Source organism: Phalacrocorax carbo, chromosome 2 (assembly GCF_963921805.1).
Source record: "Phalacrocorax carbo chromosome 2, bPhaCar2.1, whole genome shotgun sequence".
Lineage (NCBI taxonomy): Eukaryota > Metazoa > Chordata > Aves > Suliformes > Phalacrocoracidae > Phalacrocorax > Phalacrocorax carbo.
Genome location: NC_087514.1, coordinates 148,090,135 through 148,106,329, shown reverse-complemented (window position 1 = coordinate 148,106,329; position 16,195 = coordinate 148,090,135). Strand labels below are relative to the sequence as shown.

General features: G+C 35.3%; 1 protein-coding gene across 1 annotated transcript in view; it reads right to left on the bottom strand.

Moving 5' to 3' along the window:
- ARMC3 (armadillo repeat containing 3) overlaps nucleotides 1–16,195 on the bottom strand; it is a 61,114-nt gene that overhangs the window by 24,653 nt on the left and 20,266 nt on the right. Inside the window, exons 6-11 of the mRNA XM_009503531.2 lie at nucleotides 15,869–15,937; nucleotides 15,400–15,575; nucleotides 13,885–14,079; nucleotides 12,904–13,087; nucleotides 7,513–7,665; nucleotides 7,283–7,388 (exon numbers count right to left, since the gene is read on the bottom strand). Coding sequence (XP_009501826.2) covers nucleotides 7,283–7,388; nucleotides 7,513–7,665; nucleotides 12,904–13,087; nucleotides 13,885–14,079; nucleotides 15,400–15,575; nucleotides 15,869–15,937 — 883 coding nt within the window. The remainder of the gene's footprint in view (nucleotides 1–7,282; nucleotides 7,389–7,512; nucleotides 7,666–12,903; nucleotides 13,088–13,884; nucleotides 14,080–15,399; nucleotides 15,576–15,868; nucleotides 15,938–16,195) is intronic.

Below are 16,195 nucleotides of genomic sequence, written 5' to 3'. Positions count from 1 at the left end.
CATTTCAGGAACTGAACCCTCTATTCCTATTTTTTAATGACAAGTACCTTGTTAAAACATCAACAAACCCAAAACTCAATAAACCTCACAGTCTGGAAGCAATAAAACCTTAAACTGTCTGGGTTAGCAGAGCCTGTAATACCTGACTCTCAGTTAGAGGTACACAGAGATTTTCTAATGGCTGTCATTGAACTCATCTGACAGAGTTACAACGCTCTCAGTTCTAAAACTGTAGTACGCCTAATTTAAAATATTAAAGGGGCATTGGTAATGAAATATCTATCCATGATTATTTGATCCTTTCAGTTATAATATTATTTGCAATATTTATAAAGAATTTCTGACACTTTCACCATTAGAAGAAAGGCTTGAAATTCAGCAATAAAAGGACTTTTCGCCCCTTAAATATCCCATATAGCTTCAGCCAGGATAAGCTCATGAAAAAGCCACTATCCCCCTCTCTCTTTTTTCTGATCCAAGAAGCAGTATATGCAAAAATCAGTAACTCATCATAAATGCCGAGAGTCTGGAATCCACATTGTGACAAAAGCAAAATAACAGGGGACGTTCAGGAGCTGCCAGAGCAACCTTTATGAAGGTGTAAGGGAAGCAAAGTAAGAGCCAAAGCAGGGCCTCTACAAGAACTCATCTGAACACAGGGACTGAGGAGGTAGTGGCTCCTCTTCATCTTTGGAAGCACCAGCTGAGCAAGGACAAAAAGCTGTGCCAAGTCAGTCGCTCTACAAACAGTACCCTGTGAAACTTGACCCCATCTTCCACTTCTAGATAAGTCTTTTCTGGACAACTATAAACTTATCTGAAATGGCAGCAATTTTTTTTTGCCTTGCTAAAGGTTCACACTCTTATGATGATTCAAAGAGGAGAAACTTATGCTTTTATTTTTCTCTCTTAAAATTAAATCTCTAAGAAAGTACACATACACTGCTACATTAAGATAAAATTACTCAGGTTACAAGTGAAAGGTTTAAAGTTACTTGTGAAAGCTTATTTTTAAACCCTTGTGTGTATGACAGTCCAATCAGCCAACATGCCACAGTCAGCTAGCGCACAGGTTACATTCACAGCAGGGCAGAATTAAGTTTGCATGATCAGCCATAAACCTGCAATTCCCTTATATACACTTAAGATAAATAACTTCACACTATACTAAAGCAAGTTAAAACATATACTTAAACAATTTGCATTTAATTTAGAAATATGCTACAAAGAAAATGTGCATGTAAAAGCACCAATACATTTTTCTGAAATTTACTCACATGTGAAACAACCCTTGCCACTTTTAATTAATTGAAAGTATAATTAATCTCAGTACATATCACTGAATGTAGGGATATACACACAAGAGAAATTATTGTACTTGTGCCACTGTATAAGCCACAGTTTTCTCTCCCAGGCTTATGAGTCTCCACCCAGGAGGAAGAAAGTCTCTGATCCCATAGATATCTACCTTGGGAAGCTGCAGGTGACAACACACATGCTCTGAATGAAATTCTGGCCTTCCACAGGTAAGATAGATAGTGCTCATAACACAAGACTTTGAATGTAGGAGAGTACAAACAGCCCAAAAGATTTTGCTATATCTATAAGGGGTAGAACTTCTATGTAGTTACCTTTATCCCAATTTAGAAGTGTTCTGTTTTCTGTCTGAAACTATTTTGAATACATTTAGGTTCTCATGCATCTCAGGATGCTGTGACATGAGATCTCTGTTAGATGGAGATGAATGCTCTATATTGGCCTCTGTCTTCAATATAACCCCTCACAGGCAACAGAGTTTAAAAAAACAACAAACAACTATTTTTTTTTTATCGAAGAGCTGTACTGGGAACAAAATGCAGTTACAGTGCCTGAGTGTATAGAGGAACTTCTCCATAGCCATATCTTCACAATTTTAAGCGACAAAACCAACAGCTGGCTGAGTGAAACATTTTGCACCTGCCAGTAGGTCTTGATTTAGGGTACTGTCCTTGGGTTGTGTATCAGTCATCTGATGTCTGATGTGATGTTGAAGTCATGGTGCAAACCCATTTCTGAGCGATATCCCAGCATTAGGCCTTGATTCAGCTTCTCTGCCAAGGGAGAAATTTACCATAAAACATTTTGCAGTTTTCGATGAAAGTCAACATGTAACTTGTAAGGAAAAGCTTGTGAGGTCTTGGGTAATGACCATGTTGTCTTTTTTCTTTGGAAAGCACCATTCACACTACGGATATGCGGTAAGAGAAACTCAAAATAAGAATCTGTTCATGGCATGAGTTAACTGTAGTTGTATATGGGCTCAGCAGAATGGGCTCTAATGTAAAAAACACCACCACAAACCACAAAACCCAACAAAATCCCTTTACCTTGGAGCACAGTAACTCAAAAATATAATTCTGTCACTAGGGGTCAGTATTAAAACATATTACCTTTACACAATAGAGCTAGCGGCATTCTATTGTTGATTCTCTGCTTCAGAAACACAAACTTATGTTATAAAGAGCTATTAAGCCATAAAAAAGACAAAAATTATACAGCGGATTATTACCTATTTCTGTTTTTAAATGTAGCTCTCATGTACTAGAAATTTTTGTTCCCGTTCTCATAAATGATCACATATATTAATGCAAATGTATTCTTTTACATAATACCAACACTTCAATATTGATCCATTCATGTGAATTAGGTTCCATCTACAGTCTTGAAAGAGAAAAGCTATGATTAAATTTTCCATTTTCTAATGGGGAAGATTACTACCTAGCGATATTACTACCTAATGGTAATAATCCTTCCTTCCTAATGATAATAACAAAATTTGAAACGGAAGAAAAGGGGACATTCTTTAAATTTATTCCTTGACAGCCATACCCATCTTAAAACCAACAAAAATCTGTTGTGGGTACTGAAAAGAAGGTGAGAGGCTCTCACTACAGGTGAGGATTATGCACACAGAATAGACTGAGGATGTATTTTAGGTCATTAGATCAGTATATGACTTTCAGTTTGGAATAGATACAACACCCACTGAAGTCAAGGGAAGAACTCACTGTCTCCTCACTGGTACTGCCCATAAACAATGAATTCCCAAGCTACCTTCCTATCCCCAGCCTACTCCCAAATCTTGAAAATCTTGATACACACAAGAAATCACACATTCAGATGCTGTAATAATCCCTGTAACTACCTATACGTACATAATTTTGCTAATGCAAATAGGTCCACTGATTCCTGTGATGAATTCAAGAGTGAGAAAATTGAATAGCATGAAGCTTCCTGACGATGCAGTTTTGGGGATGACATTTTACTATCTTGAATCCAGATACAATACTTAGAAATATGTAACAAGACACTAATTATAAACCCCAGGAGAAATATTTTGCCAGATCATAAGTCTGTTGTGTACCACAATTTCCTGTAGCCCTTAGTACAGCTGAACAAAAACCATTCCTTTCTTTCTTCCCCAGACCAAACTCTAACTGAAGTCTATAAATTTTGCACTTAAAATAAACAATATAAGACAAATATTATTGAAGCTGTTAATTAGTTTTCATGTCCAGTACAAAGCTCTAAATTTCAGAGCACATGTTTTTCTTTAGTGGTAACTTCATTAGGTGCCCAGAATTCAGACATTGCCAGATTTATGAATTCAGCTACTAGAAATGGCATTCGTGCTACAATACTGAAGGAAAGAGCTGGTCAAAGGAATGTCTGACTGACTGGTACACTTCAGATCTTATTTCTATGTGTGACTTCTAACTAATATCATATTTATATTTAACACAATTAGCTTATCCTATATATATGAAAAGCAAAAATAATTTATTAAAAATAGGAAAAAATAGACAGAAGTAAAACGTTTGTTCTGTAGTTAGTTGTATAGCACAGAATAATTTATTTTTCTGTCCAATAGATGGCACTGCTGTTTCTTTGTTTGTGTCTCATTTTTCAATTTGTGCATAATATACTTTATTGAAGTGACTGTGCCTACATTTCCCGATGCTTGGACATATCAAAAATAGACAGATTTCACAGATTCTTTAAAATGGCATTCTGCTGTCCAAAGAACTGCATACAATTTTCAATAAAGCAAGTTATTGTTCTGGATTAAAAAATGTGAAGTGGATGGAAATACCCAGCTGAACATAATTCTCTTCTTCCCAGCAGCAGACTCACAGAAACAAATTCTGACACATATAACAAGGATGGCCTCAGAGCTATCAGATTGTAACATCCCAAAGTAATTCCTTTACTGTGTGTTAAAATAAGTACATGGGATTTTAAAGTGTGATATACTTTGCAATTTTGCTTTTATTTAGCCTAATTATCAACAAGTATACAAAGAGTTTTTCATCAATATACAGTAGCATTGAAATTCTGTCAATACTTTGCGATAAAATTCTGATAAAAGCATCATCTGGGGGTGCCGATCTGTAAACTAATGAGGCATTTGGACTGCTGTACTTTTTTCTATGTGCTACTGAAGCGTGACACAACATCAGTTCTGCAGCAAAAGCTTAAATGCTGAACTATGTTAAAAGTTATTTATAGTAATTTTTATGTCTTCTGGTAGAGACCACATTGAAAATCCATGTTTTCCAGTAAACCTGAAAACTTAAACAGTTGCTATGGGACTCATGTTCTCTTCTGCTCTAGATCTTTGGTTAAAATACTACAGGGGCCAGAATCATTCATTAATTTATTTTTTGCCAAATTGTGGTTGCTTGGGGACTTGTGTGAAATGACAAGCTGGTCTCTGTCCCGTTCATCGTGAACAGGTGTTCTAATTACAAAACCTCCACCATATTTGACACCTTTATTAGCTGTCTCAGTTGAGAAACAAAGGATTGATTGGGTAGGGGTATAGAGCTAGCCTTTCATTGCTGTGGGGAAGCACCTAAAGGTCAAGGTTAATATACATTAGTGGGGGGTAGTATTGCCCATTGCCTATGCTGTTCTTGTGTTATTAATCAATGGAAGACTTATCCTTACGAGCTATCTATTGTGGGAGCCTTAATTACACAATTTGTTTTAACTTGTATTTTTTTCCACATTATATGAAAAGCAGACAACATTTATTGACCAAATATTCCTAACAAGAAGAACAAATCTCCAGCAAAAATAGTCTTGCGCTCTGGTTACATTCTGTAATATATGCTGTACAAAATGAAAGGGCAAGGTACACACCCTTCAGTCAATATGATACATACAAAAATGCACATGACATGAAATATGGCAGAACACATATATATGACTTCAACAAGAGTGAATTTTTGGCTGGCCAGTAAACAGTGAAAACATTTTTAGTAAATAGTCTTCCCCTTTACTGTAGCCATTTTGTTCTTGCCACATAAAGTCTCCCTGCTACTACTAGCTTTATGATTTAATATTCTTGGAGGGTGTATAACAAGAATCTAATATATAACCAATAAAAGGGCACTAGTCTCATTAGTCTCATTTGGGACCAGAATATTGTGAACATAATTACACAGCAAAGTCACATAATTATAAAAGTATATCAGCATCTTCATTATATATACACTTATTTTCAGTGGTTTACAAGACACACACAAAATATTCCAGAATGAAATATGACTACGGTAACTCAATCTGGAATGCATTTTCTCCAAACTATTTTTTTCCTATTATGTGAATGTAAAATAAATATGGGCCAGATACTCAGTCAGTGAGCTGGAACTATACCAATTTCTATCAGCGGAGGGTTCAACTCTATATATTCATTTATAGATCCTAGTCACACTTGGACCCTTCTATGACTTATTAATGGTTTTGATTTAGAAATGAAGCTTTGAAGTAATTATATAGTCACATGGCATTCATCCAATATACATATTTAATGTAAATTATTGCTTCCTGACTTTCACAGAAGACCTGTGATTAGATTATCTGGTGCTTCCATATTGTACTGGAAGCTGGATTGCAAAGAGAGAGAAGTGTATGTAAGCCACCTTTACAATTTCCTGACTCTGCCCAGCAAGAAACAAATACGGTCTCCATTATAATGCTGAGGAACAGAGACAGCTATTTCCCTGCCTGAGGTCTCAAAGAATTGTTCCAGCAGTTGAGCTAAACAATGTCCTTACTATCTCCTTGGCAAAAAAAAAAAAAAAGAATGAGTTGGCATAAGCTGCTACACCAACTCAAAACTCTCCAGAGATTCCCTTTTCACAATATGAAACCTCAAAGGGCTGTGCTACGAAAAACAGCTGTAGCGGGGCTGAAAGTTTGACCCCTAGACTCCAATACCGTACTCTTTTTATGTGTGTATGACTCCCCCTGACACCAACTGAAGAGTCACGGACATGAGGAGAGCAGAATATCAGACAAAAAAAATCTATGTGAATCTGAGAACAGAATATTATTCTCTTGTGTCAAATTATGGCCCCATCTGGTAACATTAAGTGAATATTGGTGACTATTAGAGCTGAATCAATAAATTGAAACAAATAATTTATTTGCGGAGTTGTTTTACTTTTTCACTTCAAAGAATGCATGTGAATGGATTACAACTTCCTTGAGTATATTCCAGGAAACTTTTAAGGAATTTTATTTTATGGTTTGTTAGTTACATGTGATTGCTCATATACGTCAGACCGCTCTGTTTCTTTTCCCTGAACAGAACTTTTAATAGAGTTGGGGTAACAGAACTCTGTAACTGACAGTAGAATTTAGTTGATAAAATTATTTTGCCACTCAGTCAGCTAACCATCCTTTGTTAGTTGTTTTGGACACCGAAGTTACACTTCTTTTCTATTAGAGAATGCACTATGACCATTCTCTATTACTTGGGAAACAATGAAAAAAGAAAGAGAAAGACAATGACAATATTCAGAATATCTGAGTTCTATCTCCCTCAAAGACTGGGTTGAAATCAGTCAAAAAAGTTGCATGAACCATCAAATTCTAAAGGATACCTTACTGATTTTGAATTTCCAAAAATTACCCCACATCGAATGTCTTAGATTATGAGGCATATTTTCTTCGTACGTTCTCTTCAAAACATGATTTATATCTCTGCTTTCATTACATCTGCTTCATACCTTTCCTTGATAAAACAAACGTTAGTAGAGATAGTGTAACTCTTGTAACACTGATGAGAACCAACCTATTCCAGATGACTCACAAGCACCAAAAAAAGCCTCAGAGTCAAATTCAAACAGACCTGCCGTGTAGGATAAGGACAAGATGAGGCATTCTTTAAAAATCAAAATATTATCACTTGTGCTTAGTGTTTTAAATAATAATTTAATTATTGCAGACTCACCTTGCATTACTAGGACTGGCTGCTGTCAAATTAGCTAATGCTGTCACTGCAGCTTCTTTTACCTCTTCATTGTCACTGCTTAGCAACTGTACTAGCTGGGGAATCCCTTTGAGAGAAATAATTGTGTACATGAATCTTTAAATAAACCATGGCAATCTGAAAAATTATAATATGCTCTTTATAAAAGGAAGAGCACAGATTCTCAGTTCATCCCTTTCCACCTTACTTACCCTGGAGTCCAAATGCACGTTTGCTAGCTAAATTCTCACACATGGCAGAAATTGCTTGGGAAGCAGCAACTTTAACTCCATCATTATCAATTTCCAAAAGGTTTATGAGACACCTCTCAGCGTCTTCCTCATTTAAGATTTTTCTGTTTTCAGCTTTAAATGAAAGGGAACAATAGCATGAATCTGCATTCATTTTCCAAACCACTGAAAGGACACAAATTTGATTTCATATAGTTGTTTCCAACATGACACTGGCTTTTGATACCATGGAAGTGGAAATATTTTGGCAACAGAGACACCAGCAATAAATAAATATGCACAAAGCACCCAATCCAAAACCCATTAGACTTCGGTGAACTCTGAATCAAGCCCAAAAGGTGACTATTAGATACAGCTTTAAACATACATAGCCCAACAGAATGCAAAGTTTGTTCTCTGTAAGACTTAAAATGCCAGAATGCATACAGGCTTGATGAAAACAGCTTTTCCAATTCAACAGATCATACTTAGGATCATGCTCACTTCAGTTCATGCCAATGAATTCCAAATGCATAAAATTGAAGAACATACTAGTAAATGTACAATTGACCTTGGTGGAATACAGTTAATATACGACAATAGCCAAAAAAAGACAAGAGGTGTTAAAAATTGGATTTGAAATTCTGCACAGCTTGCAGTTCTTCTTTAGTGCACACTTTGCAAAGAACTTCAATTTCATACTTTAGCCTAGTCACACAGGGTTCCCTGCTGACCTACACTGCAATGATCTGCAGCAGCTAAGGAAGGACATAGATGTTCCCGTCCTCTACACAAGTAACAACATTGAGCATCTGCAAAGTATCTACAGACATCTGACAATTATACTAATAAACTCACTCACCCCAAAATGTATGAGATCAGAAGTGTAGGTGTTTGCTAGAAAGAGCCCTGAGTGAAACTTTCTCAGTGAGAAAGGCACTGGAGAGTATAGATGCTCTACAGTTACAAGGGTTAATAAACATTTAATCATATGCATAATTTGAAGCAGATTAATTACATCCTTGAAGTTGTGTCTACATGGTAAAATTTCTGAATGTATCAAAGAAATTCAGGAACCAATTTCGACACATTTCGAAACTTTACCAGTGCTTACTGATGGCTTTGAAGGATCATTCCCTTATTTGGACTGTTGTCTTACAAATAAAAAAATTTAAAAGGAAAGAAAAATATAGGAAGTTTTGTTTTAAATAAAATTGAATCTGTAGTCAATAGAAGTGAAGAAATAGAAGTCCACAAAGCCAATGAAAAGAAAGTTTGATTGAAAATCTAGTTAGGGCAAAATGATTCGATGCACATACATGAAACGGGTAGCCATTTTCTCCTCTCTAGCTCAATTTTAAATATTTTTAGAACCATCAGAGACACACAACTGAAATCACAAAGCAAAAGATGCAACAAATTAAACAGGGAGGATTTTAAGCATCAGCAGAACCTTGGCCACAGCCTTGATGCATATCAGCCAGCTCTCAAGAGAAGGCCTTAATTGGGATTACAGACCGTTTTGACAAGTCATCAAGTATGCCGCTGGCCTGTTGCTTGCCAAAGTAGTCCATAATCCCTAATAATGATCTCTAGAGGTTCTTCATGCCTCAGTAATTTGGTCTTTGAACAGCAAGTTACTTATTACTATACAGATTTTCTTAAAAATTATTCTTGCTTTTAAAGACAGTTATGATGATGGGTGTTTCATTTTAAAGATAACTTATGCCGATGTGAAATAATAACAACAACAATAATAACAAAGCAATTCTGAATGAGTGAAAATAGTGACTTAAAATATTTTAAACAGAATAAAGACTTTTTCAATAATGTGAAAAACAGATTTTGGATTTGAATTTATAGTAAACAGTATGCATCTATATTTAGCTAGCTATACAGATAGAAGAAAATTATTAGTATTTTAAGATCCAGGTGCCAATTCTATTCAAAAGATGATTATTTTCTGCTGATCCTCTCTCTGTTGAGTTGTTTCCTTTGGCTTTTACTACAGAAAAGAAAGAATATACAATTGAAAAGCATCCTTTGTACTTAAGGACTTCTCATGTCAGTGCCAACACCCTATTTACAGTGATGAATTGCTTGACCCCTATGTAATTTGAAAACATTGATTTAACACAAAATAAAATATTCAGGCACCCTCAACTAAGAGTGTCTGTAGTACTAACAATTCTGTTCAGTCTTCCATGCATTGACCCCATCATGAGCCAACCTTTGTTTTTCGATATATTTTCCTATTTCCCTTTTTTACCCCAAAATCATGGTGAGAGTTCTAATGATCACTGTCATCATCTTATGGAGTTATTTATACCAATTTCAAGTAAAAAAAAAGTTAATGTTAAATAATATCATGACCTCTCACTGATAACCCAGTTGAGATAACCCAGATAAATAATGAAAAAACATATGTTAATCAGGCTACTGAGCATGTTTAGTACGCTCCCTTTTGAAAAGATTTGCATGTAAAGAATGGGAAGGCCTTCAAACCAGAAGTTTGGCAGAGTGAGGCCAAACTCAGGTGAGCATGATCATCCCTCTCTCCATATCCACTTCATAGTATTTTGTTGTTGCTGGTGTGGCTGGCATTGTCAGGGGAAAGTCAGGCCCTCTTTAATCAACAGTCCAGATAACCCACTCACAGATATACAATAATTTATAGCATTAAATTATATTTTGCATTCTGAAATGGCTGCATTATTTGCTGGGCAAGGAGGGAATCACAGTAAAATTCACCGCTTTAATTCTGAGCATACAAAATAAAACCATTGATAAATTAATATATTAAATTCAGAATTATGTTACAGAACCACACAAACTTTCAGGGGCAAAAGGATAATGATGATGTATTGAAATATGATCAATTTTAATTTACATAAACAGAGCAGCATCCTAAAGATGCTATTTAAAATTGAATATAGTGTTTGTACCATGCAGTTTATTCTGAGATTGAGAATAGCTCTTAACGGATATATCTGTCTTTTAACAACAACAACAAAAAATTACAAGAGTGCCTTTCCAAAGGGCTGAAAGGGACATAAACCAAAACTTTGCTATGATCACATCTGTCAGGAAAAACAACAAAGCTAAATTCCATCTGTCAATAATAATAATAATTTTAAAACTAGACATTGCCCTATACTCCACTGCCAGGATTAAAAAAAAGAGATAGATACCTGTTCTATCATAGCAGAAGTTAAGTTTTTCATTTCAATGAAAAGCAGTATGTTTTTTTCTCAAGTATGCAGGAAATGTTCGTAAGTACAACCACTATCATCAAAGCTGAAGAACATGGGCTACTGTATGGCTACTGCAAATTTAATGAAAAAGTCTTAAAAGAACTTGGAGCTTTGTGGCATTATATTGGATTTACAACAAGGCAAGTATTAGTAAGGTATACACTAATGTTGCAGTTTGCATAGGCTGTTTAGTATATTTACAACCAGGATCCCAATAAACAAACAAGAACTGCAAAAATTTCTGTATTCTTTTTCGCACTTGGACTATTTCTTAAAATAGCCCCAATGCCACTTTTCTTTCCACTGGAAGGCTGACTTTAGACCAGTAGCTCTATGTTTCTGAAATAAATTCAATAATTCTGGGGGCCATGTTGAGCAGCAAGTTTCCTGGACTGTGTTTTCCACTGCACCAGTACAACATGTTGCCCTTTGTCTAACTGGTTGTAAGCACAATTCTACAGCTTGGAAGCAACTATTTTAAATCTTCTTTTGATCTATTTTCCCAGCTTGCTGCACCCATACCAACTGTCATAGGCTGAAGAAGAGAGCAAACCTTTATAATGAAACCACATTGACTCCATTTGTAAAGAAGTATGACAAGATGATGCATCTTCACTGATAGTAACATCCCATGATATAAGATCATAGGCAGTACCATAATATATTATGTCTAGTTCTTGCCACTGTGTTTTAAAAATGTTGTGTTCAGTCATGCTTCTACTAACAGCTGCTAAAATATTAGGCCACAGAAACTGAAAAAGGTGTGAAAGAGGAAAAGAAGGCTATGCTTATGTGAAAATAAATATGAAAAAGGAGTAGAAAGTAGTAGGAGCAAATATAAATCTGCTTAGCATACTACTTACAAGCCTGTCACAAGACTATAAAAATGATGCTGACAGTCCTAAGTAGCATAATAAAATCACAATACAGGAAAATACACAAAGAAAATACTGGTGTAAGAAAGTCCCTTCCTACCTTTGACACCTAAACATTAATGAAAATAATTTTCAGTGACTTGCAAAGCTTCCAATAGATAATGATAAAAGCATACAGAAACCCAGAGAATACTAGAAAAGGTAGAGTCCACTCTTTTCATATATCATTTGCAATCCAAATAATTACAAATATTCAGGATGTCAAACTAAGGAAAGTGAGAAAAGAATTGGAAAGATAAGATGGGCAGAGAAGGAAGGAGGCCTGAAATACTGCAGAAAGGAGAGATTATTTTAGCCTTGTATTAAATTAGGTAACACATTTGTAAAATGCACATAAATTAAAGCCATGATTCAACCACGAGATGATAGAAATATGAATGAAATATTTAAGCTCTACTGTCATAGTTATTGTCACCAAAATCCCTTGACAGAATTAAAATCTTTTATAGACAGAAGTATGTTATTTCTTGCATTTTGCTATATAGTACTACTAGGCATATGTTGCAACTCAGAAACCAATGTATGGAAGGAATTTCAAATGTAGATTTATTTAAAGAGCATCCTTGTGGGCAAAAGTGATGAGCATGTTCTGCCTAATTCAGAATTCCTTGGGGAATTAAAGAAAAGCATATAAAAAAAGAACTATAGGATGAATAATTATAAAAAGATGACAATGAAACTATTTAACTCCACTGGGAATATTAACCTGCAAGCCATTTGAAAGGCTTTTTTTCACGTCCCTGTTAAAGGAATCTGTATTTGAAATTGCCTGACATTTAGACAAGCAGTTGTATGCAAAAGGAACTAAGCTTGTGATTAAGCCTTAACTGATACCAATGAGAAATAGTGCCAGCAGAGGTGGCTTAAGATGGCAGTTACCTGGCATCACTAAACAAAAGATAAAGAGCATATTTCCAGAGCTCTGTTTTCCTTTTTGAGGACAGCATTTTGCAAGAATATATTACATGTAAAATAAATTGAGGCAAAATCTTAACATTTTAATATGTAGAGAGCCTAGTGTCCAGTTGCTGCTCTGACTGCCAAGATTCACCACTGTAATTCATTCTTGCCAGTGTTTTCCTCAGCACAAGTACTACCCTCAACCAGATAAGATGGCCTCATTCTGGATGAAAATTTACTTCATTATCGAATTCACATGCATGGATTTTTAAAAAATCACATACAGTCGTAAGCTGCTTTGGTAATTGCCTTTGCTGCATTCTTCTGAATATCAGGAACAGTAGAGACTCCTACAAAGGAAAGTAGCTTTTTAAGGCCTCCTGTCTGCTGAATCAGTTGCAGAATATGCACATCTTCCAGACAATTTCCCAACACGGCAAGAGCTTCCACATGTAGATCGCTGAATTCCTAATAAGGAAAAAAACCCAAACAACTTTCAAATCAGGATTAAAATATCTGTGGCTTTTAATTTTTTAGGACAATTGTCATAATTTTCTTTTGGACAGGTTATTATACTGCAAAGTACATTTGTTCAGACTCATGTTTTTGTACAATTTCTTTGCTGTGCCTTAGGATGCAACACAATTTATCAAAACAGTAAAAAAACCCCAAAGTCTCTCATTTATATCAGTGTGGGTTAGGCAGGTATTCAGAAAGGACTGGTCATCTTAAAATTCCAAAAACTTCACAAATTCCTCTATGCATTATATTTCCCATGGTGACATCTGAACCCAGGAAGCACTACAATGAGTCTCATAATAACATAAACAATGACATTTCCAAGGTAGGAAATTATGTTTAAGACCATTGATATCAAAGTAAATTCAGAAAAAAAAATTAGTGTTCAATCTAGGAACCAGCACTAGAGTTCAGCATATAATAAAAAATTTTGGGAAACATTGTTAAAAAGCTATATGGTGAATTTTTCTGATATTTACAACAGCTTGAGAAATGGACAGTAAAGGCAAAACAGTATTACTAATAGCAATAAAGCAATAAAACAAATATAAACATTTTGGTGAATCCATCTGCTCCCTTTCTTAGGAAGCTAGGTATTCTAGCTCCTCCTATTTCTATCATAGTTAGCTCCAAGTAAGGAGCTCTTTCTTCTTTTATCACTCTTCCATAACATGAATAATATTTCTCATTAGTCATACAACCATTATCACCAAGATCAAAAAACTTTCAAGGCAAGTAAACTGTACATTGGTTTCCAGTATCTTCAGAAGACAATCTAATCCTTTATTTTCTCCCAGTATTATCCTGGTTTCTCTGTCCTTGCTAATTATTTCGAAGGTTTTAAGGGCTAACAACTGAATAACTGGGTATTCAGATTTTAGTAGTTCCAGCAAGGGTGGGATTACATTCAGTGCACGAACTGCAGCACGGCTTTGAAAATCCTGCAGTAAAATATTCAACAAAGAACGTTAGTAATACCGAATGTAACGATACATCAGTTCCTGACTTTACAGAAAGAACACCAAAAATCTGATTTCAAACACACAAATGTGAGTCAATATTGCAGAACTTCCAGTTCTGGAGATTTCTTTCTTTTCAGCTAAGAATAAAACTAAATATAATCAAGCTCCAGCAATCTTAAATTCAGATTCTTTTTTGCATGACTGAAGTACACACTACAGAATCTAGTCCTGTCTAAGGAAGCCTATTTACTCTTGTTTTTGCCATGCTTGTCTCACCGTACATGTTTCTTTGAGAAAGTTCTTTAAATTTAGTTTAATCTTTTTTATTTACCTCAGTGGGGGGAAAATAGTTTTCATACTCTACTGTGGTTGCCTGGTTATATCTTCTTTTGTTTTAGTAATTATAAAATGACAATTTAAAATTTCAACTTTAAACAGTGTATATGCAGCTTAATAAAAAGACAGTAGTAGATTATATTACAATACAAAAAGAATAAATAAATTACAATTTACTTTTAAATAGCTTATTGCACATGTGCAGCATGCAATTATCCTTATCAATATAAGCAAGCACCAGGTGCAGTTATCCAGATATACCCTGCAACAAAGACAGTGAGATAGTAAAAAAGGAGAAAGAGTAAAATGTGATTCTGAATAGACATGCTCTGATGCCCCAAAAGAGATAGAGTTATAAACTGAATTCATTATTGAATTGATTCGCTTAAGCCATGGAAGAGAACTGCCATACAAATGCACCATTCTTTTGCTAAGCAGCATATGGATGACATTAGTGCTGAGTGTGAAAGTGGCCAATAACAAATCTATTCCTCCCAGTATGGCAAGTAGCTGTTGACAGCATTCACCTATCATTAAAAAGATTTTCAAAATTGTGGCTATGGACTTGCTGGCCAGAACAAGGCACAATGCAATTGCTAGTTCTTTAATTTACAGGATTATTCCAATCTTTTGGAGAGACAGGTTATAACTGACATTACCGAGATTAACATTTTCCAAATAAGAAAACAAATTCATACTTAATTTAAAAAATCTGAATCTGATCTCACTTACATTGCTGTACGGCATGGATAATTGCATTAAGTTCAACAGAATTAGAGTCAAATCAGCTTTATTCATAACTAACGTAACAATCAAGGACTTGGGTGTAATGTTTTCAAATACATTGATGAACACCGGAGAGTAAAGGAACAAAATATTTTAACATTATTAACCCCACAGAGGATGGTGGGGGTGGGGAGGAGAGTGCTTCTCTGCCTCTAATAAAACAACAACAAACTTTACCTGCACCAGGAGGTAGATACATTCAACTGAATTCTTCTTAACGTCAGGATCAGGGCTACCCAGCAGTCTGATAAGTGGTTCTAATCCACCTTGCTCAAATATTTGTACTTTTGTAGTATATTCAAGAGCCATATGTGCTAGACACAGAGTAGCAAATTCATGGATAACTACATCTTCTGGGGGGGAAGAAATATTGTGATAAAGTTTTAATCAGCACAGTTCACCAAACAGTCGTTTAAAACATTACTTGAAGTCAATAAACAACAGCTGTTAATCATACCTGACATCTCCATAAACATGTTGCTCCATCTGTACAACATAAAACGCTACTCAGTGAGTTTACCTATTTAACATGTAGTATGACAAATCATAAGTTACAAGGAAGATTTTGTTAAATTGTCTGATCAAATAGCAATCATAAATGATTTCTGAGTGTATTTTTGCACAAGGAATGAATACTGCAAGCTACCTTCTGGCGCCAGCGCTGATATAAGTGAACTTGTGACATCCAGCTCCCTCAATAACTTCTTGACATCATCTGCAAGGAAATAAATACAAATATGAAGTCTTCCGTTTGGCAAGAAAGAAACAGATTCTGCTCCAAGAGAAATGTACTTATGGTTACTCCCTGGGTTGACAAAAACATCTGACTGAGAATGACACATGTGAAGTTATACCAAGATCATAATGGGCCCAGAAAACATACAGGAGATTTTCAAGTACCACATGGCATTCTTCGACATTTGATGTATACAAAGTTCCTCAATACTTCATTGAGACTTCACTGAAACTTCAT